The sequence below is a fragment of the Passer domesticus genome, chromosome 8 (genome assembly GCF_036417665.1).
Source record: "Passer domesticus isolate bPasDom1 chromosome 8, bPasDom1.hap1, whole genome shotgun sequence".
In the NCBI taxonomy this organism is placed as follows: Eukaryota; Metazoa; Chordata; class Aves; order Passeriformes; family Passeridae; genus Passer; species Passer domesticus.
The window spans coordinates 4,706,818-4,734,185 of NC_087481.1; the positions used below are offsets into that span (position 1 = coordinate 4,706,818).

At 53.9% G+C, this 27,368-nt stretch overlaps 2 protein-coding genes across 2 annotated transcripts in view; both read left to right on the plus strand.

The window, feature by feature from the left end:
* LOC135305610 (zinc finger protein 850-like) overlaps nt 1-27,368 on the plus strand; it is a 179,042-nt gene that overhangs the window by 16,232 nt on the left and 135,442 nt on the right.
* On the plus strand, nt 26,236-27,000 carry LOC135305687 (olfactory receptor 14J1-like; the record flags this gene model as incomplete). The annotated part of the gene is made up of 1 exon (XM_064429440.1): nt 26,236-27,000. A coding segment is annotated over one exon (765 nt), but the record flags the coding sequence as incomplete, so codon positions are not given.

The window sequence follows — 27,368 nt, forward strand, 5'->3', positions numbered from 1 at the left end:
CCTGTCATATAAAACCCATGACAAGCCACCACTCCCTCTCCCCCTTCATTTCTTGTCTTGGTCCCTGGCACAATAAAGGATCCTGGGCTTTGCTAAACCAAGACCCATCCTATTGCCTTCCTTTCCCTGTTGGTCATCGATGCCTGCCTGAGGTCTGAGACTCTGGGGTCTGGGGGAGTGGTTTTGCTGCTTACTGCAGTGGAACACAACACAAGGGCAGCTGGGGAGGCCCAGACTGGACATGAAGAGAAAGGAGTTTCCTCCCCCAGGGCAGGGCTGTGGTGCAGAAGGAGCCTGGAGCAGCCCAAGGCTTTGTGTGGGCAGGCAGAGGCAGGCAGGAGGCAGAGCTGTCAGCAAAGGAAGGGGCCAGCCAGGTGGGGCAGCCGGGGGATGACGACAGCCTGCAGGGACAGAGGCGCAGGGCAGGGACACCGTAGGACAGCCTGGGCTGCACAGGGCACAGGGATGGGCAGCAGCTGCAAGGCCCTGACAGAGCCAACTTGGGCAGCACTTTGGCCATGGCTGCTGGCCCTGGACCTGAGCCAGGAGCAGGAGACAAGTGACCCTCGCAGGCCTGGGGCCTCATTGCCTCCTTGTCCCTGCTCAGCAGCCTGGCAGGGGCTGCCCCATGGTGCTGCCCTTGGCATCGCACATCCCCACATGCCAGTGCCCACCCGGGAAGAGCCCTGAGCAAGGAGGGAGGGACAGGATCTGCCTTGCCAGGGGCTGGGGCTCAGGCCTTGGCCCTTTGCATTCCTGAAACACATCCAGGTTTGCTCAGCACCAGAGACACCTTTGCCTTGTTTGTCCCCAGCTGTCATCACTGCCTCCAGTGCTCTGCTCTGGCTGCAACCTGGGGACACTTTCTCAGTTGTGTCCTTCAATGGGCACCATTAACCCTTCAAGAAAACTTCTGTTTTTCAATCTGACTTTGAGATGTTGACAGGTTTTTGAGCACACTCTGAGGGACTGAGTCGGATGCAAAGAGCACAAAGCCCCTGAGGGTCATTAAAGTCCTTGTGCTGTGTCTGTGCTGCTGAGCTGGGCCGGGCTCCTGGCCCAGAGGCAGCTCCTGGCAAGGGCAGCGCTGCAGAGAGACAGCTCTAGCCAGGAGCAGCTCCTGGGCACAGCCCAGCAGGGCTGGGGCACTGCCAGGGCAGCTCAGGGACACCAGCAGGGCACAGCCAGAGCTGACAGGGGCTCAGCACTGGCAGGGGCTGGGGGATGTCCCAGAGGGGGCTGTGTCACAGCGGCACCTGTGGCTGTGTCCTAGAGGCACAGAGCAGCAAGGGGCTGTGTGACAGCACAGAGTGGGCTGTGTGAGGTCACAGGTTGGGCTATGACATCACAGAGTTTGTTGTGTGAGGTCACTGAGCAGCTACAGCATCATAGAGGAGACTGTGTGACATCTCAGAGCAGGCTGTGACATCATGGCATGGCTGTATGACATCATAGAGGAGACTGAGGTCAAAGTGTGTGCTGTGACATTACAGAGTGGCAGTATGACATCACAGAGAGGGTTTTGTGACATCACTGAGGGGGTTGTGACATCACAGAGCTGTCTGTGACATCATGGAGTAGGGCATGAGGCCATAGAGCAGATCCGGACGTAACAGCTGGTGGCTCTGTGACATCAGCGAGTGAGTTGTGACATTACCGCGTGACGGAGTAACATCATAGAGAAGACTGTGACATCACAGAACAGACTGTGACATCCCAAAGCAACTTTCTGACATCACAGAGTCTTCTGGGACATCACAATGCAGCTGCATGACATTCCAGGGTGACATCCCAGAATTGGCTCTGTGACAAAACAAGGGTGCTGTTTGACATTGCAGAGTGGGCTGTGACATCACAGGTGGCTGTGTGACATCCGAGGGGCTGTGTGACATCACAGGGTGGCTGCTTGTCCCTGCTCAGCAGCCTGGCCGGGGCCGCCCCATGGTGCTGCCCTTGGCATTGCACATCCCCACATGCCAGAGCCCATCCTGGGAAGAGCCCTGAGCAATGAGGGAGAGACAGGATGTGCCTGGCCAGGGGCTGGGGCTCAGGCCTTGGCCCTTTGCACTCCTGAAACACATCCAGGTTTATTCAGCACCAGAGACACCTTTGCCTTTTTTGTCCCCAGCTGTCATCACTGCCTCCAGTGTTCTGCTCTGGCTGCAACCTGGGGACACTTTTTCAGTCATGTCCCTCAGTGGGACCCATTAAAACTTCAAGAAAGTTCAGAGTTTAAATTTAACTTTGAGTTTTAGAGAAGTTCTTTGAACACTCTCTCAGGAACTAAGTCTGATGTAAACAACACCAAAGCCCTGAGAGAGTCATTAAAGTTTTCCAAGTCCAATTATGGAGAAATATTTCAAAGAGCTTGTAAGACATACACATGCCTATTTTAAAGGGTTTATTTTATTACATTTCTCTTCAGAGCAGAGGCATTTGCAGCATTCTGTGATTGATATTGACCCAGGGTCTCTCCTCAGGAGCTCTGGCCTGCTCAGAGAAGCTGTGCCTTGAGCTCTGACCCAGTGTGGACAGCCTTGCTCCACATTCCCCAGCCCCATCCTGTCTGTCCTCACTCACCTGGGACCTGCTGTGCTTGTAGAGCTGGCTGCACTCAGCCTAAGAGGGGTTTTCCCTTTTTGGGCTTTTTTGAAGCAATCTCAGACTCCTGAGTTTCCCCACTGAACACAGACACACTCCTCAGGTGTGTGCCAGCCCAAGGTGCCACCAAAACCACTGCAGGCTGCCCTGGGCCAGCTGTGAGGGTGGATTATCAGCCCAAGCTGCACTGGGCCACTGCAAGGGGCTGTGGCCATGGACACTGCCCTGACCCCACTGCTGGGTTTGGCTGCCACGGCAACCCTGAGAAATTAAACTGTGCTTGGAAACACTGGGGAGGACTGGGACATACTGGGAAACACTGGGAACACTGTAGGAGACACTGGGATATACTGGGATTCACACTGCGGAGGACTGGGACAACCTGAGAACACAAGGAATGCTGAGGGAGAATCTGGATGGACTGGGATGGACTGTGGGGGTACACTGAGACACAGTGGGACATGCTGGAACATACTGGGATATACTGGGAGTGACACTGGGAGTGACACTGGGGCATGGGACATTGCAGGGAAGACTGGGAGACACTGGGGCATACTGTGGATGGCATTGGGAGGAACTGAGAGGGACTGGGAATGAACTTATGTGTATTGGGACAAATGGTCTCTACTGGGAGGGCCTGGAGGGGCATAGTGGATGTGCTTGGTTGTACTGGGGATGAACTGGGCAATACTGAGAGGGACTGGAGGGATTGAATGGGCTGTTCCCACCTCTGCCGTCTCCCATTTGCCAAAGCTCCCATCCATCACCGCTCACAACCAAACAGCCCAAGGGATCGGGGCCTCAAGGGCAGAGCCTGATGTCAGTGCCATCTTTTCGTTTTTCCTACAACTCCTGTCATGCTCCAGTCGCAATTGAGCCCCACTGGAGCCGGGACTGCAACGCTCGTCATGCCCCGCGCTCCACAGAGCCCACCCCGGTATCCACCCCCATCTGTCCCATAAGTGTCCCCCTGACCCTCCAGGATCCCTCAGTGCCCCTCAGAGCCCATTCGGGACCCCGCAAAAAGAGTCCCCGGATCCCCTGAGTGCTCCCAGCCCCACAGATGCCCGGTACAGCCGCTTCTGGGAATTCATCTCCTCTCATCCCCCGCGGCCCCAGAGCCCCTCATAACACAGCCCCGCGCCTAAAACTGATGCCGTGCCATGCAATCTAAACAGCCTGGTTGGACCTCCCCCAGCGCCCCCTAAATGCTCCCAAACAGTGTGCGTTCCCCCTGAGGACCTCAATTTGTGGCTCGGACGCAAAAGTGTCCACCAAGTGCCTTCCCGACCCCCAAACGCCACGTTCCCACCACTTCCGGGACTTTATCTCCCGTCATGCCCCGCCATCACCAAAAGCCATTGCAGCTGTGCCTAGAACTCCCGTGATGCTCCGCGGCGCGATTAAACCGTATTATACCCGCGCCTACAACTCCCGTCACCCCCCGTGCCCCAGAGAGCCCCGTTCGAGCCCCCCAAGGGCCCGCCTGGACCCCGAAGGGCCCCAAATTCCCCTCCCTGACCGCCAAAAGCTCCTGTGGACCCCCAAGTGCTCCCCTTGACCCTGAACTGTCCCTCAGAATCTCTGAGTGCCCCTCCAAGTGCCCACCCAGCTGCCCCAAGTGTCCCCCAGACTCCCAAGTTCTCTCTGAATTCCCTCCCCAGACCCAAACTGCCCCAAATGTGCCCTAGAAACATCTCCAGGGACCCCTAAGTGGCCCCCTTTACCCTGTCTGAGAAAATAATAAAAAATATGACAAAAGATCTAAAAATAGCAAAAATTAGCATTAAGGAGAAATAAATGGGTAGTAGTGGTGAATGAATAAATGAAGGGAATTGTTTTATTTAAAACCAATGACAACCAATTTTTTTGATTGCTAAAAATGTATACTTTTTTTTTATTAAATATAAAAGGTAATAAAAATATAGAGTAATACTGATATAAATTAAAAAAACTAAAATTTTTTTTTTTTAATTAATAAATTTTATTTATTTAAAAAATGCACACTTTTTTTATGTTTTATGATGTCAGTCCCAGGTGAGGGAAGTCAGACATGGTGAGGCTGGGGGTGAGGAGCAGCTTGTCCAAACACGGTCAGCCCGCAAGGGGCTCATTCTTCTCTGTGCCCAGACCTCCTAAGGAGACATTCAGCATCAAGATCACTTCAGGAATGCTTCTATCACCTCTTCTCTCAACTGAAAAATAAAAAACCACCCATATGATTAAATCCAAACATCATGTGTTTGGTGCACTTTGAAATCTTCCTCCTTAACAGAACTCCAAACTGACTCCAATCACTGCACAAGCCCTGCAAACTTGAAGACAATTGAAGGGAGACAAAGAGCTCCTGAGGGCTTTCTGTGTTTTAATCAGCCCCACGGTGGATTTGGGGCTGGGTCCAGGAGCCTCAGGCACTGAGAGAAGGATGAAGAAGCTGCTCAAGGAGTCAGCAGCAAAACTCCAAGTGCCTTGGAACATGGCTGGGCCCCAGTGAGGGCAGGGAGTGCCAAAGGCTCCCCGGGACTGCTGAGAGCAGATCCTTGAGGCCAGGAGTGCAGGGAGCCCAAGGCTCAGGCAGGGAACTGCAATGCTGAGCAAGGCCTGGGCTGGCTGGGGGAAGCAGAAAGGCCAAGCCCTGAGCCCAGCCTGGGCCAGCAGGGCCTGTCCCTCATGGGTGGCTCGGGGCTCTCTGTGGGGCAGGGGGATGTCAGGGGCAGCAAGGACAAATGCCATCAACCTGCAGCCCCTGCCAGCCTGGCCAGGGAGGCCGAGGGAGAGCCAAAGTGCAGCCCCTGCCAGGAAAGTTCCTGCTGTGGGGCCTCCAGAGGCGCTGCCCGAGCCCAGGGCACAAAGGCCTGGGTGCCTGTGGCCCTGCCAGCCCTGCCCAGCCCTTGGCCATCTGTCCTGCAGGCTGTGCCCCCTGTGCGTGCTGCTCCTGTGCCCTGGCCGGCTGCACTCGCCCCTCTCACTGTGCCCCAGCATTTCTCAGCCAGCGTTTCTGTGCCCTCCCTGGGCTCCCTGCACCCAGCGCTGCCGGCTCCTGGCACACAGAGCCGGCCATGGCCCAGCCTCACGCTGCCACACCTTGAGCACCACAATTCCACCCTGGCAGGGACTTTGCTTTCTCCTCAGCTCCAGGCTGAACCTTCCAAGCTGCACTTTGGGGAGGTTTCCTGCAATTCCCACTCCCAAGGAAAGCTCTGTCTCCTGCTGTTCATGAACAGAGAAGGGCTGGTGGGAGAAGTGCTGGTCAGAGGCTCTTTAGGGCACAGTCACAATGAAATTATTGACTTTTTAAATATTTTGTAAAAGAATGAGGGGCATCAATAAATCTTCTACACTGGACTTTTGAGGGCAGACTTTGGCCTGTTGAGGATGCAGATTTGGGGAGTACCAAATCAGGTATTGATTTTTTTAAAAAAACAGCCCTTAAAAACAACTAGTTCCAGGAAGGATGGAAACACTTCAAAAAAGAAATCTTGAAGGGGCAAGAGTAGGCTGCCCCCTTTGTGCAGAAAGATGACCCAGAGGGAGAAATGACTGGCCTGGCTGGGCATGGAGCTTTTCAAGGAAAAGGGGGATTAAAAAGGGATTAAAAAGGATATTTTTAGGGATTAAAAAGAGGGTGCAGCACCTTTGGACATAGAGGCAGGTAAATCAAGAAATGTTTGAGGATGTTGTTAGGTCATGCAGAAAGAAAATTAGAGAGGTAAAAGCTCAGTTAGGACTTAACTTGGATACTTCTGTGAAGGTTAATTATTATGTTTTTATAGGTACGTTAATGTCAAAAGGAGGGGTAAGGACAACCTGCATTTCTTACTGTGAGGGATATGATTACCAAAGATGAAGAATGGGCTGAGGTACTTCACCCCTTCTTTGCCTCAGTTTTCAACAATAAGACAGGCCATCCTCAGGACAAGTGTTCTCCTGAGCTGGTAGATGGGCACAGGGAGCAGAACAGCCCCCTGGAATCCAGGAGGAAGCAGCTGGGGACCTGCTGAGCCACTCAGGTGCTCACAGGTGTCTCTGGGATCAGAGGGGATCCATCCTAGAGGGATGATGGAGCTGGTGGATGATCTCCCCAAGCTGCTCCCCATCATTTACCATCAGTCCTGGATCAGCAGGGAGGTCCCAGAGGACTGGAGGTGCCAGTGTGAGCCCATCCCCAAGAAGGGCTGGAAGGAGGATCTGGGGAACTCCAGGCCTGTCAGCCTGACCTGGGTGCCTGGCAAGGTTATGGAACAAATCACCTTGAGAGCCATCACAGGGCACCCACAGGATGGCTGAGGGACCAGAGCCAGCCAGTGAGGATTTCAGTATGTGCATGATGATCTGTGTGAGGGGATTGAGTGCACCATCAGCAAATTTGCAGATGACACCAAGCTGGGTGTGAGTGTGAATCTGCTGGAGGGCAGGAGGGCTCTGCAGAGGGACCTGGACAGGCTGGATCCGGGGCCCAAATCCAGCAAGGTGAGGTTGAACAAGTCCCAGTGCCGGGTCCTGCACTTTGGCCACAACAACCCCTGCAGTGCTACAGGCTGGGGACAGAGTGGCTGGACAGCAGCCAGACAGAAAGGGACCTGCAGGGACACATAGACAGCAGGCTGGACATGAGGCAGCATTGTGCCCAGGTGGCCAAGAAGGCCAATGGCTCCTAGCCAGGATCAGGAATGGTGTGGCCAGCGGGAGCAGGGCAGTGATTCTTCTCCAGTGCTCAGCACTGGTGAGGCCACACCTTGAGTGCTGTGTCCAGTTCTGGGTCCCCAATTTAGGAAGGACATGGAGGGGCTGGAGCGTGTCCAGAGAAGGCCAAAACGGCTGATGAGGGGTCTGGAGGAGAAGTTTGGTTGAAAGCACATGAGGGAGCGGTGGTTAAGTTAACTGGATGATGCTCTGGGTAGACAAGGTAGTGTTAGCGTGCAGGTTGGACTTGGTGATCTCAAATGTTTGTCACAATAAACCGGAGTGGTTTCCCTGGAGTCCCCCAGCCCTTGCTGGCCCCAGGGGCTGATGGCATTTGTGCTCCCTCAGGTTCATGTCCCCACAGCAACAGCATGGGGGTGCTCCTGCCTGCTCTGTGTAATGCAAACAGGGGCTCCTGAGCCAGTACTGCTGTGGCTGTGCCTGCAAGGATGCGGCACCTGTGTGACCTGGGGGAGAGGCCAGGGCTGCAGAGGGGGGATGTTGTTGGCAGCTCCATGAGGATGCTCTGGGACGCTGCCCTGGGCTGTGCAGCGCACTGGGGATGGATCAGCCCCTGCTCTGCTGCTCCTTCCCGTCTCCCCCAGGGCCCTTGCAGAGCCCCAGCCATGCTGTTTGCCCCCAGCCTGCCCACGGCCAGCCTGGGGCTGCTCACCCTGGGGCTTTTCTGTGCTGAGCATTGGCCTGGCCGTGTTCTTGAGAGAGCCTGGGCAAAGAGCCTGCAGCCCCCAGGGCCTGGCCTGAGGCGTCAGCGCTGCCCCAGCAGTGCCCATGGCCTGTCCCTGCTGCAGCCCCGGCACTGCCACCCCCAGGACTGTGCCCGGCCCCGAGAGCACTCAGGCCCTGCAGCAACACCAGGGCCACCAGGGCAGCGGGGCAGGGCCACGGCAGCAGCACTGCCAACACCAAGTGCTTCTGCTGCTGCTGGGCACAGCTGCTGTGCCAGCACTGATCTGCCCCAGCTCTGCACACAGACATTGCTGCTGCAGCTCCAGAGATGGCAAGAATAGAGGGATCTCTGCAGAAAACTCTGCTGGGAGATCCTTTAGTTCTTTTAAAGTCACTGAGAACACTGCTCCTCATTGTCACAGTCTGTGGCCACAGGGAAGGTGGAGAGAAACAAAGTCAGAAATGGCAGAAACAATCATCTAGCTTTAGGGAGAATATTTAAAAAAAAAAAGAAAAAAAAAAAGACAGGGAAATCAAAGAACCAAACCAACAGAACTATCAAAAATTAATTTTGTTACAAGTGATTTGCAGAAATTGGCAATCAGTTTAATGCTTCCTAAGATGTCCAGTCATCAGTCTCCACGCTGCAGCCTTGAGCTCCTGGTTCCTCAGGCTGTAGATGAGGGGATTCAGGGCTGGAGGCACCACCAAATACAGAACTGACACCAACAGATCCAGGGATGGGGCGGAAATGGAGGAGGGTTTCAGGCAGGCAGATACTGCAGTACTGAGAAATGCATTTCTCCTGCATTTTTCCTTTTCAGATTCTTTCAGTCATCTCCTGAGAGGTGCAGATTGTTCTGGGGCTTTCATGAACTGATTGTACTCTTGATTTAGATGGAGATTTTAGAATTGATTTGAGATGTAGAAGAATCTGAAGTGAGCACAGAAACAAACTCCCTCTGTCACCCCATTTTCATCTTCTAGATGACTTTCAAGATGTCCTTGGGGGTGTTGGAATGATGATCACACAGCTCTCCACTTCTGGCTGCAGGCTCTGCAGATTCTTTCTCTGCATTCAGTCAGGCTTGCATTCCCCAGGAGTTCTTGGTAGCCTGTCATGTTTTCTTGGGGTAGAACAGTAACAATGAAAACCTTACCAATGGCACAACTGCCCAGCCCACAAGGAAAAGAAAAGAACAAGCTGCAAAATTCTTCAAATATTTGTCCTGCTTTGCTGCAAGAGTTGTGCTGCACACACAGTGTGGAAAGCTGCAGTTGGTGGCAACCTTGTGACAGAAGCTGCACCTCGTTCTTCAGGAAAGGTTCTTGGAAAAAGCAAACAGGACTGAGGAGAAGATTCTGGAAAAACTGAAAGAGCTTTTAAGAAATTAAATGAAAATTGAAACAATTCAAGACGTTTTTCTCGATTTATTTTTATGCTCCCCTTTTCCATCTTGCACTAGTTGTCCATCCCATTAATTCCAAACAGATCTCACTTCTAAGATCCATGAGTTGGCAAGTTTTAGACATTTTAAGATACCATGACCTACACACAGTTTGGCTTCCCCTGTTTTTCTTGGAAAGCAATGCTGGAGAGGTAAGTCCAGTGCTTGGGTCAGGTACAAATTCTGCATTCAGGGAACACGCTCCGAGAGTGTTTGACCCTCAGCAGGGACAATGCACAGCAGGGACCGAGGGGATTCCTGAGCCACTGTGCAGGAGTCCAGACTCTGGCTCTTGGCTGAACTCGGCAAAGTTCCCGTGTTTGGACAGGCTCAGGGGCTGCCCTCGGGGAACGTGGGGCTCGGGACGGGGGCGAGCGGGCAAAGGACAAAAGGACACGGGGACAAACGGCCCCGGAGCTTCAGTTGCAGCAGCAGCAGCGGCAGCAGCAGCAGCAGCAGCAGCGACAGCGAGAGAAGAAACTTCAGATTCCCTTCTCCTCTCCCTCCCCCGCTGTCCCGTACCTCTCCCGCTCTCCCTTTCCCGGTCTCCCCTCCTCTCCCCGCCTCCCTCTCCCCGTGCCCGGCCGGGCCATGCCCCCGGCCCGCCCCCGGCCCCGGGCGGGGCTGCCCCGTGCCCGCCCCCGGCCGTCCCGCCGCCTCCTGGCCTCAGCCCGGCTGTGGCCGTGCTGGCGGTGGCGCTGCTGGGCGGGGATCAGTGCCTGGGGCTGGGGTGGTATTGCCGGCTTTTGGCTCCGCCTGGCCCGACCCCGGCCCCGGCCCCGGCCCCGGCTCCGGCCCCGGCCCCGGCCCCGGCTCCTCCCGGGGCCCGCGGAGGACACACGCGGCGCGGCCGCTCCCGCCGCCTCCGCTGCGGCTTGCCCGGCCCCTGCTCCGCCGCTCGGCAGCGCGGCCCCCGGCCCCGAGCCGCCGCTGTCCCGTTGCAGGGAGCGAACGCCGGGGGATGGCCGGGCCGGGGCGGGTGAGGTGCGCTCGGGGGCCGTTGCTGGCCCCGGGCCGAGCGCTGACAGCCGCGTCCCGCCCGCAGGGAAGGCGCAGCAGCGCCTGAAGGAGCGGTACCGGCTGGGCTCGCTGCTGGGCCGGGGCGGATTCGGCAGCGTCTTCGCAGCAACGCGGCTCTCGGACGGCGCCCCGGTGAGCGGCGGGGCCGGCGGCGGGCGCAGGAGGAGGGGGTGGAGGAGGAGGAGCAGGGGGGAGGAGGCGGGCAGAGGATGGCACTGGGCAGGGTGGACAGCGAGCTGAGCCCTGTTCTGCACGTGGCTTGCAGGTAGCCATCAAAAGGGTGCCACGGAACCGCGTCCATCACTGGGGTGAGCTGGTGAGTGAGCGAGGTGCTGTGCTGGGCAGGGATGAGCCGAGGCCCGGCAGGGTGGGAGCCGCCAGGGCACCTCGAGGGAGAGCGGGCATGGGGCCAGAGCAGGGTGCAGAGCATCCCGGGCTGGCTGAGGGCTTCCTGACCCCCGGCATGGCATCAGGCCCACTGACAGCATCGTGCTCCTCCCGCAGCCCGACAGCACCAGCGCTCCCCTGGAGATTGTCCTGCTGGACAAGGTGTCCAGTGGCTTCTCCGGTGTGGTCCAGCTGCTGGAGTGGGTTGAGCTCCCCAACGACATTTTGATGGTGCTGGAGCGGCCGGAGCAGTCTCAGGACCTGCACCATTTCATTCGGGCACGGGGCTTCCTGTCTGAGGGGGGTGGCGTGGCAGCTGTTCCGCCAGGTGCTGGAGGCTGTGCGGCACTGCACCAGCTGCGGGGTCCTGCACCGCGATATCAAACCAGAGAACATCCTGGTTGACCTGGCCACCGGGCAGGCCAAATTGATTGACTTTGGCTGTGGCACCTACCTGCAAGAGACAGCCTACACTCACTTTGCAGGTGAGCCTACACAGGACTGTGCTCCCGCTCCTGGCATCTCATGGCCCATGATCTCACAGCCCAAGCTGGGTGTGGCAGCAGGGATTCTCCCTTTTGCTGCCACTCAGGGGACTGAATCTGCAGCTGAGTTGCTTTAGAGCAGGGCTGGGTGGGGAGCCATCTTCCAGCCCTGCTGGCAGCCTTTGCCCACCACTGTGCCCAGGACTGGGGCTGGGCTGGGGCAGCCAGCCTGACAAAAACAGCCGTGGATGGGGGTAGCAGAGAGGGAGGTCGGAACCTGTGCCCCAGCCGGTTTGTGTGCAGGCAAGAGGAAGGGCTTGGACTGCTCCACTTGCCCTGTTTGTCTTGCCTTTATAATATGTTTGGGGCAGTGCAGGCAGGGAGAATGAGGGCATGGTTTTTCCCCAGCACGCAGTGGGTATTTCCTTTGCATGTCATGGTCAGGCCTAGCCAGGGCTTCCACTGTCCCCTTCCCACACCAGTGGCTTCTTTTGCAATCCCAAGTTTGTACACCAGTCCCAGATGCTGGTGAGAGGACAGTGTGCCCTGTGTGCCACTGATGCAGCCCCCGCCCGCCCAGGGATGCTGGGGCCAGGCTCTGGGAGCAGCAGCATCCCCCTGCTGAACTCCATCTGTATTCCACAGGAACACCATCATACAGCCCCCCGGAATGGACCCGCTTTGGCTGGTACCATGGCGAGCCAGCTACCATCTGGTCCCTGGGCATCCTGCTGCACGAGATGGTCTGTGGGAAGATGCCTTTCAGGAGGGGCTGGAACTTCAGCTGGGGCCTGCTCTCGCTGCCACAACGGCTCTCTCCAGGTGAATCCTCTTCTCTGGGCACGGGGGGAATACCAGTGCTGGGAGACAGCAGCGGGCTCGGGAGCATCCCACTCTGGCAGCTGCTGAGGAGGTGGCACATGTCCTGCTCTCCCCCAAAACCAAGAATTGATGGGAAAGTTCAGGCCCAGCTCTGAGCGCATCCAGCATGGCCTGGGCATGGGAATAGTGGGGCAAAGCAGACAGGAGCCTTCTCCAACTGATGGGCAGTTTCTGGTTTCTCTCCCCAGAGTGCCAAAATCTGATTGGGTGGTGTTTATCCATGCACCCCTTGGCCAGACCCTCATTAGAAGAGGTGTTCTGTCATCCTTGGATGCAGGATGTTCATCTGCCCTAGAAGAGGGGAGAGACCCACAGGCACACTGTGCTGCAGGGCCCTGGTAAGTTACAGCTGCACACATGCCTTGGCAATGAGAAGCAAAGAAAGCCAGCCCGTGTCACTGCACCAGGGTCATGGGATGGGAACATGCAGCCCTTGTGCTGGAGCTGAGCTGCTCTGCCCAGCCCTGGTGGCTGCCATCCAAGCAGGTTTTGCTTGTCCTGGTTCCCTGACAGCTGGGGCCCTGGGCAGAGCCCTGACAGCCTGGTCTCACCCCAGGGAAGGAGAAGGAGCCCCCAGAGAAGCTGTACCGGGTGGGGCTGCTGCTGCAGGAGACAGCGAGGATGACATCAAGGACGACATGAAGGATGACAACCTCTTCCTCAACCTGGCCACCAGCAGTTGAAGGTGATGCACTTTGATTGTGGCACCTTCTTCAAAGCCAAACTCCACAGGGAATTTGCAGATGAGTCCACACCTGGGGAAATGCTCCCAGATTTGGGCATTGCCCAGCCTGGCTGGGAAGCAAAGGTTCCCCTTTTGCTGAGGCAGATGCAGCTGATCCTTCAGTCGGCTGCCCAGCTGCTTTTGGCAGGGCTCGTGGGATGGACTGGGATGGGTATGAAATGGGAGTGGGCTCGTGGTCCTGCCAACAGCCCCCAGCACCCACCGTGCCCCGGGCTGGGGCTGGGGCTGGGGCTGGGGCTGGGGCAGCCAGCCCGACACAAACAAACCCCCATGGTGGGAGCAGAGGTGGGACTCCCAAATCTGTGCACAGGTGCTTTGCTGTGGAGGCAAGGAAGGGCTTGGGCAGCTCCACTGCCCTTGTTTGCTTGGGGATCACAGTTATTGTGGGGGACAGTGCAGGGGGAAGGGAGAAAACCTGGGCTTTGCTCACACATGGCTGGGTTTTTCCCTGGCATGCAGGGCTTGGGCCTTCCTCAATCCCCTCACAGACATATGATTTTTACCTTTGTTCTTTTTTTCCCTTTTTGTCTGTAATCTATTTTCAACAATTTGTTGTTTGTTTTTCTAGAGGAAGCATTCTGGTTGGTCCAGTCTGGATCAGGAAGTTCTTGGGAGCAGCTGTGGCGTGGATGGGCCGTGCCCTTGGAGCAGGCTGAGGACATCGTTTGGGACCAGCTTTTCTTCCAGCCATGGATGGCATGAGGTGGGTCCCCGTCTGCTTGGCAGGGTGGGATCAGAGCTTTTGGGAGATGGCAGCGAGCACTGGAGCATCCTGCTCTGGGCAGCTGCTGAGCAGGTGGATATGCCATGGCTGGCTGCATGCTGGGCACATGTCCTGCCCTCCTGCCCTGCTCCCAAAGGCAGCACTGGTGGGCAGCTCTGGGCACAGCTCTGGGCACAGCCAGCATGGCCTGGGCACCACGGGCAGCTGGGACAAGGGGACAGGAGCCCTCAGCTGACGGGCAGTTTCTGCTTTCTCTCCTTGCAGCCGGGCTCTGCGGATGCTGAGGCTGCTCTGGGCTCTGCCAGGGCTCTGCTGGAGCTCAGCACCGGGCCGGAATCAGCCGAAGAAGAAATGGTGTCACCTGCAGCACAGACTTGCTTGAGCATTTTGGCAACACAGCTCAAGTTTGCAGCGTGGACACCTCCCAAAAATTAAACTTGTTCAATACCTTCTGAAATCAAATCAATTTGGGATGACTCCAAATGACATTTTTCAGCTTGCTCAAGATGTAGCTCAGCCCTTCTCTGAACAGTTCTCTCCCCCACCTGCCTTTTACTTCTCAACTGCTCCCTTTTTTCCCCCAGTGAATTCCCAGCCCGTTGCTGTCTCCATCACTCTGTTGCCTTCCTTGATGCCCCTGACCACAAGGAGGGCTGAGCCCCAGGTTTAGGGACTCATGCTGTCACTGGCTGAGGAGCAGCAATGTCTCAGAGGTCCAGTGGGATTTTAGTGTCATTCAGAGCCACTCTCCAGCCCTCAGCTCTCCTCACTGCTGAGTTCCAACTCCCTTCATCCTTGTCCTTGCAGCAGGATGAGCTCTGTGAATCCCCTTGAGCCTCCCCACTCTTCCCAGCCAATGCACCCACCTCAGTGAGGCTGAAGCTGAAGCTTCTCTGTCTCCTCTGGCACACCAGTCCAGTCCCCTGTGTGGGGAGCCCCAGCCCCAGAGCACAGCACACAGCAGTGCAGTCCGGGCTGGAGCAGCTGCCCTGCAGCCCTGGCTTGGCTGTTTGTGGCAGCTGAATGCTCCCTGTTTCCAGCTGTCCCTGCAGGATGGCCCCAGGGCAGAGCCCAGCCGGGCTCCCACTGCAGCCCCTGGAGCTTGGGGCAGACAGTGCTCCCAGAGCTGAGGTTCATGGGGAGCACCTGGAGCTGTGCCTCGCACTCAGTGTTGGCAAGTGTTGTGTTCTCATCTCCTGCAGCCTGAGGGGAAAACAACCTGTGCTGCCAGGCCAGCACTGTCCCTCTGGGCAGAGAGAAGGCTGAAGGGCTTTCCCATTCCAGAGGATCCTGCACTGAGCCTTGGCAGGGCCTGGCAGGGCTGGAGCCGGGTCTGGCCTGCTGTCCGGGACTTGCTGCCCACCAACCGCCCCCACCCACCAAGCTCCATCCTCCAGAGACAGAAGGGTCTGTGTGTGCCAGGGGCTCTTGGATGTCTCTGTATCCCTGCACAGAAGGGTCTGTGTGTGCCAGGGGCTCTTGGGTGTCTCTGAATCCATGGACAGAAGGCTCTGTGTGTGCCAGGGGCTCTTGGATGTCTCTGTACCCAGGGACAGAAGGCTCTGTGTGCGCGGGAGTTTCCATAATATCTCTGTACCCATGGGTATGGGATGAACATGGACAGTGAAAGTGTCAGTCACGTTGCTTGCACACTCCTTCCTTTTTGTACAAGACACATCCATGCATACCCCCACATATTGGTATATTAATAGGATAGGAGTGGATAGAGACTTCGCACAGAACTCTAACTTTGGCATAACTCACTCTTTAGCCAGAGACCAGGGGATTTTTTTCCCCAGCTCTGTGTGAGAAGGTGTCCAAGAGCTGAAGGAGCAGCATTCAGAAGCAGTTTCAGGATTTCTAGGCAGGAAGTAGAGCTCACAACCATCCATATAACTCGCCATATTCATTGGGATGGGCTGCTGCTTCTCTAGGAATATGGCCCAATGCAGACATGAGACTTGGAAAAATCCCAGCTCTCTGTGGGTTTGTGCAAAAGGGGGAGCAGCACAAACACTTTGTGCCTGCCTGGGGGCACAAGGTCCAAGGAGCTTTGGTGGCAGAGGGTGACCTGGGCTGGTGGCAGGCGAAGTTCCATTCCATGACATCTCAGAGTGGCACAGGACAAAGGTCCAAGTACCCCCAACCCCACTGATGAAGTCCTTGGAGTGCTGCACATCCTCTAGGAAAAGCTGCTGTCACACAATCCATTGGGATTTATAACTTTCATTTGCAACACTTGAAATCCAAATTTCAAACTGCAATATTTTTACACTCAAGACACAGTCATGCACAATCCATCTTTCAATTTCCTATTGATTCAACCACAATTTAAAATTACTTAATATTGCAAACAAAACCCAGAATCTTTTTAAAAAGTGATGCTGGGGTCAGTAATATGGATCCATGCCATCAGAACCTTTACAAAGTAACTGAGTTCTCTTTTTAAAAAGATCAGTTACCTCTTAATCCAAAGTTAGAGAAGATTTTCACTACACATTTGTATTTTGTTTTTATCTTTCATATTTTTATTTTTTCCTTTTTTTTTTAACAGAGAACTCGTAATAAAAAAGGAATGTACAGCAAAATGAGAAACATTTCTGATAAACAAGGAAAATATAGGCTCCTCCTCTGTTTACTTTTCTCTGGATACCCTGAAGAAAAAAAGCTAGCAAGTATGAGCAGAGGTGTGAAGTGTTTCATTTGGACTGTGCTGGAGTTCAGCACTGCTGACATCCTGATCCAGTCAAGAGCTGCAGAATTCTTTTGCCCATCTTGAACTCTGTGTTCGCAGGCACAGCACCTGCAGTGCTGACGCACCAATGCACATGAATAACTCTGTTATTCCCTCTCAGAATTTGGGCTCTGCCCCAGCACGAGATGCTGCAGCCCTTTGCTCCTGGTTCCCGTGTGGAGCAGCTCCCTTCCTGCTGGCTGAGCTGCTCAGGCAGAGCCTAGCAGCTCCTGGCCCTGCAGGGCTGAGGCTTTTCCCCGTTGCTGGGCACAGACTGATGGAGCAGCACTGCTGAACACGGGGGCACACAGAGGGACCAGGAGCAGCTGCCTTTGGCCACCTGAGACTCCAAGGCCCAGACTCTGAGCAGCCAGGGCTGGAAGAGACTCGCAGGCTCCCTGGTGGCTGTGCTGCCCCACTTGTGCCCGGCCCAGCTTTGCTTGGGGCAGAGGGAGAACAAGGGGCAGCTCCCTCCCAGCCCCAGCCCAGGGACCCCTCCAGCCCCGGGGCTTGGGGCACTGTCAGCACCTGCTGCTCCAGCCACCGCTCCTGCTGGCCCTGACAGCAACACCCAAACTGGGATTGATCCCGAGGGAGCAGCAGCAGGGCCTGGATCTGATCCCTGACTCTGGGAGAGGCCTGGCCAAATGACCCCACAGCAGCAGCAGCAGCACATGGAGCTGACTTTCAGCACAGCCCCTGCCACTCTTCCCTCCCGTGTGCAGCGGTGTCACAGCAGCCTGAGGCACCTGGGAGCCCCCAGTGCCAGCAGGGACTTGAGATGGCAGCCCTGGGCTCCTGGAGGTTGTGCAAGGAACGGAGCTGGGGACTCCCTGTCCATGGGGAGCTCCCAGATGGAAGAGGCTGCTGTGCCCAGGCAGCTCCAAGGTCACAGCAAGGAGAGTCTCAACCACTGGATCTGTGCCAGTCCCACAGTCCTGGGCAGCAGCTACTGAGCCCTGGGGGAACAGAGGGCACAGCAAGAGGGACAAAACCAGGCAAGGTCAGAGACTGGAGAGAGCCAGACCTGGCACAAGGAGCAGCTGCTCCATTGCACTCTTGGAGAAAGCTCCTGGCTGGTTCAATGCACTCAAAGCCATGAAGGACAGAGAGGAGGCCACAGCAAACAATGCTCCTGTTTCCACACCCTCTCCTCTCTGTATCCCAGAAGAAATTGGATGGACTGTGTTCATCTCTCTGAGTTGTCTCGTTCAGCATGAGCAGCTTAGCACCAGGAGCTGAAGGAGGTGCAGCCATAGGCCACAGGAGCTGAGCAAGAGGGAACTTTTGGAGCAAAGTAATGCTGCTCAGACCTAGCTGAATGCAGTGGATAAAATCCTGGAATCACAGCATCCTTTCTGTTGGAAAAGACCTCTGAGCTCATCCAGCCCAGCCATTCACCCAGCAGTGCCAAGCCCAGCACTAAACCACGTCCCTGAAGTGCCCAGGCCTGAACAGCAGCCCTGAGCCAAAGGTGACTTCTGGATGAACCTTCCAACCAAAGGTTATCTTTGTATCTGCTCATTAATGAAATATGCATGGTCATTAGCACTGTGATAGATGTAGCCACTCATTAGTGAAACATGTATTGACCTTTCTGTATTTAGAAGCCAGACATAGGCCATGAAATCTGACATCTGGCCTTGTTTGGGGCTGAAGGATCAAAGTCACCTCCCTTGGCTCCTCCTGGGGCCCTGGCCAGGCTTTGGAAGGAACCCAAGAGGAGGATGAAACCAGATGTTGCCGCACTAGAAGTGCTGTCAGTTTGTTCATTCAGCACTGTCAGAGCTGGGCCCTCTCACAGCGGGGTTGGAGCCTCACCTGCGGCTGGAGGCACCTGCAGGAATTCCCAGTGTCCAGGAGTGGCTCTGCAGCCCTTGGCTGGGACAGCTTCCCCCAGCTGCTGTGTGGAACTGGGGGATGGTAAAGCCTGAGGGTAAATGATGCTGGATCTTTCTTAATCACTGCTGCAATCTTTGGTGGTGATGGTTGGGTGCATTGCTGAGCTCCTCCTTTTGTGATCCTTTGCTGCTTTGAGCTGCAGTAAATGACACTGATTCCTTCAGTTGGAGTCTCTGTCTTTGGGGCTGACCCTGCCCATTGGTAAAACAAAACTGGCACAGTCTGGCCAGATCACAGCAAAATGTCTCTTGTTAAATGTAAATGTGAGGAATCGGTCCCATCAGAAATTCCCAGATGGGAAGCCCTTCTATGGAGTTCTCTGGCTCCGGAGCGGGCTGAGGTCGCCGCACCGTGTGAGCAGTGGGGCAGTTGTTTAAAATAAACTGAACCCCTGGTTGTCTTAAAATGTATCCAAAAATTGCATACGGAAAAGGAAAAGAACTTGTGGGTTTGGGCAGACAAAGATGGATTTGTTAACAGTACATTGGAAACAGCACCTTCAGAAGGAACAGTTATTGTTGGAATGCTCTCACATGGAGCAACAGAAGAAGGTTTTAATCTTGAGCTCCGATGCATTTGTGCAAGTGAAATATTAATATGATAAATAACTATGTACATATTTATAGTATAATAAGACCTTAATATATATATTGATATATATATTATATGTATTTCTATACCTATCTAGCTATATCTATATTTCTATATCAATATCTATATCTACGTATAAAATTGTAATAATGTGAAATAGTGCCGACAATACTAATTTGGTAGCTTTGGCTGCTCAGGGATGTAACATTAAATACTCTACAGAAAAGGATTGGCCAGAACCCTAATGTTAGAGGTAAACTTTGTGAGATTGTATACAATGAACAAAGGAGGAGGGGATAAAATTGTCTGTTTTTACAGGGTTTGCTGATACTGTGATGCAGAGTGCTTTGTCTGTTACTGTGAAAAATACCGTGATTAAGACTGCAGGGTTTTTTCATGTACCAGACTATCCTCAAGATGCAGGATTTGCTGAACGGGTGAAGGGGTTGTTAAAAGAGCAGTTGAAAACACAAGGAGATGGGAACCTGTCCCCACGGAGAACCCATTTCCCAGATGTGCTCCATGCCCTTAACAATGGCCCACTGAAGAAATAGAAACCCCTGGCTGTGCACAGCTGCACCCAATTTGCAACTACAACCATGGGCAGAGAGGCTTGGACTGCCTGGGAAATTGTTGTGGGTGTGATGGCCCCTGGCAGGGCCAGCCCAGAGGCTGCAGGGCTGGACCTTCATGCATTGGAATTAATTAGGATAAATCCAAAGCAAATGAGAGCTATCAATACTGAGACAGGAATTCAGATTCCTCCAGGACACTTTGGTTTCATAACTGCTTGCTTGGAGCTTGGCCTTGCAAAATGTTCATGTCATGGCAGGAGGAAAGGAGGAATTGATGCAGAATATCAAGGAGAAATTACAGTAATTCTGTTAAACAATTGTCAATAAGATTGGGTTATTCAACCCCATGACAGGGTAGCACAATTATTGATATTGCAATTTTAAGAATGATTGTGAAAAAAGGAGATCCACCTCCAGTCATTACCATTTGTGGAGATAAAGGGTTTGGATCCAGCAGTCCTAATAATGGAGCCTGTGTGGGCCCGGAGGCCAAAAGGCCCTCCTGAGGCAGCTGAAGGAGCAGCTTCTAGGAAAGACAACATTGAATCCTGAAACCTGGGCAGGAACAATGGGAATATGTCCCTGCAGCCAAGTATTCTGTGTGAGAACAAGTAGGTGTTAAAGGATACTGTTTTACACATCCTGCCAGACCAAATCTCCTTGTTTGCCCCAATGGCCCCTTTGGAAAATGCTCTGATCCACAGGGCTCCCTGTGAAGGCTGCTGTGACACTGAGGGACTTGCACACAAATTCCATCCAGGAGCCTGGGTGCCCTCAGGGACTGGGACCCGGCCCCCTTCCAGCCAAAGGGGAAAGGGCCCCACCAAGCCTTGTTAGCCACAGACAACATGGTAAAGCTGAACAGCAAAGGACTTGGGGGCATTATTCTGGAATTAAAAAGGCACCACCTCCATGGACAACACAATTTTTGTTCCTATCTCGAATGAGATTTAGAAAAAATTAAGAACAGTGTCACTAAAGTACTATTGATGTCTGTAAGTTGTACCTTGATAGTCAGCCAGAATCTTTGTTTGCCACAAACACCTCCAGTGTTTCACCAAGGGATTAGTCATCAAAATTTACTGATTAGTTCTGCAAATTTCAAGATCAGGGTAGCCAAAATACTCCGTGTCACTAATTGCTGGGTTTGTTCTCAGCTGAAGTTGGGAGGAATGGGGTTCCCTTGGAGGGCCCACCCTGTGGGCTGGCCAGAACTCAGTCCATGGGCTCTTACTCGTAACTGTCAATGAAGGGACAGTTCAAGAAAACACAGGAATACAATGATCCGTTTGACAGGACTCACTAAGATTTCCCTTCAGGAGAACCGAAGCCTGTTCTAGTTACAGAGGCCACAGTGTGAGAGGATTTCTGTGCTTTACCATCACTCCCAATGTCAGTAGAACTTGGGCTGCTGGAGCTGGTTTAGTGTCAGTGTTACCCCACTCCTGGCTGCAGGGCAACCATTTAGGGTCCTTCAGCAACAAGCACAAGGAAGACCTGGAGCCCAGAGAACATTTTCCTCCCAAGTAGTGCCTTGGGTTTCAGAAAGCAAAAGATTCTGGTTCATCCTGTGCCCCATGTGTGCTGCCCTGTCCTGTGGAGTTGACATGAATAAGCTGAAAGGATTATTGGAAGTAGCAAATGATGCTGTTAAAACGTCCAGTAGCACATCCTATGGGCTCCAACAAACACAAATGGGGACTCCACAGAACCACATGGCCTTGGATTATCTGCTTGCTGGCCAAGGAGGAGCCTGGGCTGTCATGGCACAGGAATGTTGCACTGCTGTCAGTGATGGGTTTGAAGGCCAACAGTCAGCAATCACCTTGAGAGAAGGAGCAGGAGAAGAGTGGCAGAAAGAAGAAAATTCTTCTTGGTGGGATTGGCTTCAGGGCTGCCAAACTGGAGGCTGCTGTGAAATGCATTTGTGGCAGTGTCTGTCATCACTGCAGTGTGTGCACTTGGTGTGCACTCTAACATTCCATGTGCAAGTTGTTGTGACACTTTGTGCTGGAAAGTGGAATATTGAGACTTGTCTTAAAAGAGACAGTCTCAAGAAAAGAGAGGCATTTGATAAAGAAGAGAGAATAGTAGCAACTCTTTAGGCATGTTTGAAAAGGAATGTGAATAGCTCTGAGTAATGAAATTTAAGAGCACTTAATCGAAGCACAAGGGGAGATGCCTTTATGCCTAATATCTAAATCTAAATTGTGCTGTTGAAAGAATGGTTATGAAGGTTGTACTTCATTGTAGCACTCAGGGCCCATCCAAGTAGCAAGGCCTGAACAGGCTGGGATCAAGGCCTGAACAGGCCCGGAGGCAAAGTTCATCTCTAGATGAACCTTCCAACCAAATGTTACATTTGTATCCACTCCCTAACAAAGCATTATTAACAACATGATCAGTGGATGTGTTCCTTGATAAAACATGGATTTCTCTTTCTGTATTCAGAAACCAGACAAGGTCCCATCTGGCCTTGTTTGGGGGTGAAGGATCAAAGTCAACTCCCTTGATTCCTCCTGGGGCCCTGGCCAGGCTTTGGGAGAAACCAAACAGGAGAATGAAACCAGATGTTCTCACACTAGCAGTGATGTCAGCTTGTTTGTTTGACAGTGTAAAAGCTGTGTCCTTTCACAGAAGGCTTGGAGCCTGGTTGCCTGCAAAGGTGGAGGCACCTGCGGGAATTCCCAGTGTCTGGGAGTGGCTCTGCAGTCCTTGTCTGCCCCAGCTGAAGTGTGGATCTGGGTGATGGTAAAGTCTGAGGGTAACTGGTGATGGATCTTTATTTAGTCACTGCAGGCAATCTATGTTGGTAATGACTGGTGTGCACTGGATTGCTGAACTTCTTTTGTAATTCTTTGCTCACGATTATGTCCTTTGCTGAGATTATCCTTTTGTAATTCTTTGCAGCTGTGAATTATATAAATTACAGGATTCCTTAAGTTGGTGTCTGTGTCTTTGGTACTGACCCTGCCCAGTGCTGAAACAGGGCTCCCTGTTGCCTAAGAGTTACCTGGGAAGGCAAAAACCTCTCACTCCAACATTCCCCCCTTCCTCCTTGTTCCCTGCACTTCATACACTGAGAATGATGTCCTGTGGTCTGGGGTATCCCTGGGGTCAGTTGGGGTCACCTGTCCTGGCTGTGTCCCCTGCCAAGCTCCCCACAGCCCCAGCCCCTGCCCAGGGTGGCTGGAGGAGGGGCAGGACAGGCCTTGGCTCTGTTGCAGCTCAGCAAGAACAAAACCATCTCTGCGTGCTCAGCCCTGTGCTCAGCACCCGGCCCAGCCGTGTCTCAGTGCCAGTGTCTGTGCCCTCAGTCCCTGCCAGGGCTTTCCATGGCAGCTGCCAGGACAGGTGACCCAGGTGTCACCCCCAGTGAGGGCTGCCATGGAAACAGTGCCAGCACTGCCCCTTTCTGTCTGGCTGAGCTGGCCTTTGGCCCTGGCAGTGCCCTTTGCTGCTGGTTCCTGGTGCCTGAGCGGCCAGCGCGGCACAGGGCAGGTGGCCGTGGCACAAGCCCCCAGCAAGGGATCCCCTCTGGCCCTGGGCAGTGACAGCAGCCCTGAGCAAGGGGCCCAGGGCAGGATTCCATGGCCACCAACCATCCCAACGGGTCCAGGCCTTGGTTGCCTCAGCCCCAAACTAAGGAACAGGTCCCTGTGGCCGTTGCCATGGCACCTGGTGACACCAACGAGTGTCACTGCAATTGTCCCTGGAACAGCCCTTGCACTGCTTTGTCCTGCGGGTTGCCGTGGCAGCTGAAGACAGCAACAGCTCTGCAGGCAAGTGGCCATGGAACCTGGCTGCAGAAATGGCTCCTTGGGGTGGTTTCCAAGGAAACCTGAACTGATGAGGGTTGCCATGGCAGCCAAACCCAGCAGTGGGGTCAGTGCAGTGTCCATGGCAACAGCCCCCTGCCATGGCCCAGGGCAGGTTGGGATGATGATCCACCCTCACAGCTGGCCCAGGGCAGGTCTGCAGTGCCCTTGGTGGCAGGTTGGTCCTGGCACACATTTGAGGAGGGTGTCTGTTTTCAATAGGGAAACTCAGGAGTTTTAGATTGCCTCAAAAAACTAAAAAGGTAAAATCCCTCTATGCCTGAGTGCAGTTCTCAGAGCAAAGCAGGTCCCAGGTGAGTGAGGAGAGACAGGATGGGGTTGGGCAATGTGGAGCAAGGATGTCCACACAGGGTCAGACCTCAAGGCAAAGCTTCTGTGAGCAGGCCAGGCCTCCTTAGGAGAGACCCCGGATTGATATCAACCACAGAATACTGCAGTGACCTTACTTGAAAGAGAAGAGTAATAAAAGATACTCTTTAAAACAGGACTATGTATTTCCTAATAGCTCTTTTAAATATTTCTCCATAATGCAGCAGGAAACCTTTCTGAAGAACTACCCAAGAGCAGAGGGAAATCAAGGCAGAGCCATGGTTTGTCAGGACTTCCTGGATCCTAATGAGCCCTGTGGTGCATTTGGAGCTCTTGAATGTCAGGGCCTGAGAGGAGATTGCACAAACCTTTCCAGGAGTCAAAGTCAGAGGAAACACCCAAAGTGTCTCAAGGCATGAATGGGTCCCACTGAGGTCCCTCTCCAACACAGGCTCCTCATGGACTCCTTGGAGGAGAGAATTGCAGACCAGGATGGCACAAAAACTTCTCAAAGACTCGGTGTGAAAAGGAAAATCCAAAGTACCTTAAACAACGTTGAGTAACTCGAAGTATTAATGAGCCCCACTGAGTGTCAGTAGATAGTTCTCAAGGGACTCGTTAAAGCAGATAATTGAGGCCATGATGGCACAGACCTCTCACAGAGTCTGTATCAAAAGGGAAACACCAAGTACCTTAAAATAACTGAAGTACCTTGAAGCATTAATGAGCCCCACTGAATGTTGTTACTGACAAAGCCTCTCCAGGGACTAATTACAGCAGATAATTGGAGGCCATGATTGCACAAACCTCTCAGAAAGTCAAGATAAACCAAAACCCAAAGTCCTTTGAAAAACCTGCATTCCCTGGGAGCATTCAGGAGCCCCCAGGGCCATTGCTGAGCAAGGCTCCCCAGGGACTCCTTCCAGCAGATCCTTGAGGCCACTGGGATGTGGGCTAGGGGGGGATGCTGAGGGCAGGACAAGGGGCTGACAGTGCCCAGCCTGGCTGGGGCTGTGCCAGGAGGCCCCAGGGCCTCAGGACAAGGTGTCTCCTCCCAGCCCTTGCTGGCACAGACTGTGCCCCAGGCCACCAAGACTTGGCTTCTCTTTGTCCCCACCTGTCATCAGTGCCTCCAGTTCTCTGCTCTGCCTGAGGCCTGGGGACACTTTCTCAGTTGTGTCCCTCAGTGGGACCCATTAAAAGTCCAAGAAACTTTGGAATTGGATTCTGACTTGGAGTTCTGGAGAGGTTTTTTCAGCTGTCTCTCAGGGACTGATGTTCAGGGCCAGAGCACAAAGCCCCAGAGGGTCATTAAAGTCCTGCTGCTGTGTCTGTGCTGCTGAGCTGGACTGGGCTCCTGGCACAGAGGCAGCTGCTGGTAACCAAGAAGAGCTTCAAAAGCACATTTCTCTTGATGAGAAGCTCTTCTGCCAGCCCAGCAGGGCTGGGGCACTGCCTGCAGCCAGCCTGGGCACAGCCCAGAGGCACAGAGAGCTTCAATCAGTCAGGGCTGGGAAGGTGCTGAGAAGTGCCTGGGGCAGAATCCCTGCCAGCCCTTGGCACAGGAACCTCTGGCTGCAGGACAATGCAGCTGCAGCTCCTGGAGTGATCTCCTAAAGGTGGAACATCCCAATGCCTGCAGACCCTGTGAGTACATTCTCTGATTCTCTCTTGTGCAGAGCAGCCAGGGGTGCCCAGGGCTGTCCTGCAGAGCAGGCTCCTGCAGCCCAGGTTGCTGTGCTGGGGCAGGGACTCTGCTGCCTGCCAGGGACAGCTCTCAGCGAGCCCGGGGAGCTGCTCCCAGCACTGGGGGACAAGATCGGGGTGGAAGGAGATATCTGGTAAGGTTTGGAAGTTTCTCCTTGTGTGGTGAGCATGCTGCATTGTTCAGGGCTGCTACCAGCATGGCACTGAACTCCAGAATATTTCCAAGTAGATTATACAGGGAGCACAGCAAGTCAGGGGCGGCATTAAAAGGAAAATCCTGCTTTTTTAATCTACAGTTCTGGGTTGCCTGGATGGGAAATTGCACAGAGATATTCATCTCTTGGTTCAGGTGGAGAAAAAAAAAAATCCCTCATTTGAATAATCCAGGGAGATACTGAGATCAGCACAGGGCCCCGTTCAGGCAGCATCAGTGTCGCTTTTCCAGCCTCCTCAGGGTTGCCATCAGAGCCTGCAGAGCCAGACTGCCCCTGGGCAGTGCCAGAGCTGGGAGGGGTCTGCAGAGCAGAGCTGAGCCCCCAGGGCTGGGCTGGGTTCTGGCAGCACTGGCAGGGCCCAGCCCTGGGCACAGGGAAGCAGCTGCTGGCAGGGACAGCTCCAGGCAGCAGAGCCCTGGGCAGGCAGTGGGGGGAAAGTGTCCCCAGGCTGTGCTGGGATATTTAAAGTCCTCTGAAAATCCAACTATTCCATTATTATTTCTTTCGCAGATGCTCATGCCAAGGAACCACAAATGTCCAACAGCAGCTCCATCAGCCACTTCCTCCTGCTGGCATTGGCAGACACGCGGCAGCTGCAGCTCCTGCACTTCTGCCTCTTGCTGGGCATCTCCCTGGCTGCCCTCCTGGGCAACGGCCTCATCATCAGCGCCGTAGCCTGCGGCCACCACCTGCACACACCCATGTTCTTCTTCCTGCTCAACCTGGCCCTCAGCGACCTGGGCTCCATCTGCACCACTGTCCCCAAAGCCATGCACAATTCCCTCTGGGACACCACGACCATCTCCTACACAGGATGTGCTGCACAGCTCTTTTTCTTTCTGTTTTTCATCTCAGCAGAGTTTTATCTCCTGACCATCATGTGCTACGACCGCTACGTGTCCATCTGCAAACCCCTGCACTACGGGACCCTCCTGGGCAGCAGAGCTTGTGCCCACATGGCAGCAGCTGCCTGGGCAAGTGCCTTTCTCAATGCTCTGCTGCTCACAGCCAATACATTTTCCCTGCCCCTGTGCCATGGCAATGCCCTGGGCCAGTTCTTCTGTGAAATCCCTCAGATCCTCAAGCTCTCCTGCTCCAAATCTCACTTCAGGGAACTTGGGCTCATTGCAGTTAGTTCCTCTTTAGCACTTGGCTGTTTTGTGTTCATTGTTTTCTCCTATGTGCAGATCTTCAGGGCTGTGCTGAGGATCCCCTCTGAGCAGGGACGGCACAAAGCCTTTTCCACCTGCCTCCCTCACCTGGCTGTGGTCTCCCTGTTCCTCAGCACTGGCATATTTACCTACCTGAAGCCTGCTTCCATCTCCTCCCCATCCCTGGATATGGCCCTATCAGTTCTGTACTCGGTGGTGCCTCCAGTCCTGAACCCCCTCATCTACAGCCTGAGGAACCAGGAGCTGAAGGCTGCAGTGAGAAGACTGATGACTGGATCCGTTCAGAAACATTAAAGTGGTTGCCAATTTCTGCAAATTACTTGGAATAAAAGTCATCTTAGATACTACTTATTGGTGTGGTTGTGAGTTTTTTTTCCACTTTTTTTTTTTTTTTTAATATTATTGTACAGAATAAAAAGCCTTTTTTTGTGCCATTTCTCATTTTGTTTTGCTCCACCTTCACTTTGGCCACAAACTCTGCCAATGACGAGCTGCGTTCTTGGAGGCTTTTAAGGAACTAAAGGATCTCCCAGCAGAGATTTCTCCAGAGATGCCCTTTTGTTGCCTTCTCTGGAGCTGCAGCAGCAATGTCTGTGTGCAGAGCTGGGGGCAGATCAGTGCTGGCACAGCAGCTGTGCCCAGCAGCAGCAGCAGCAGCACTT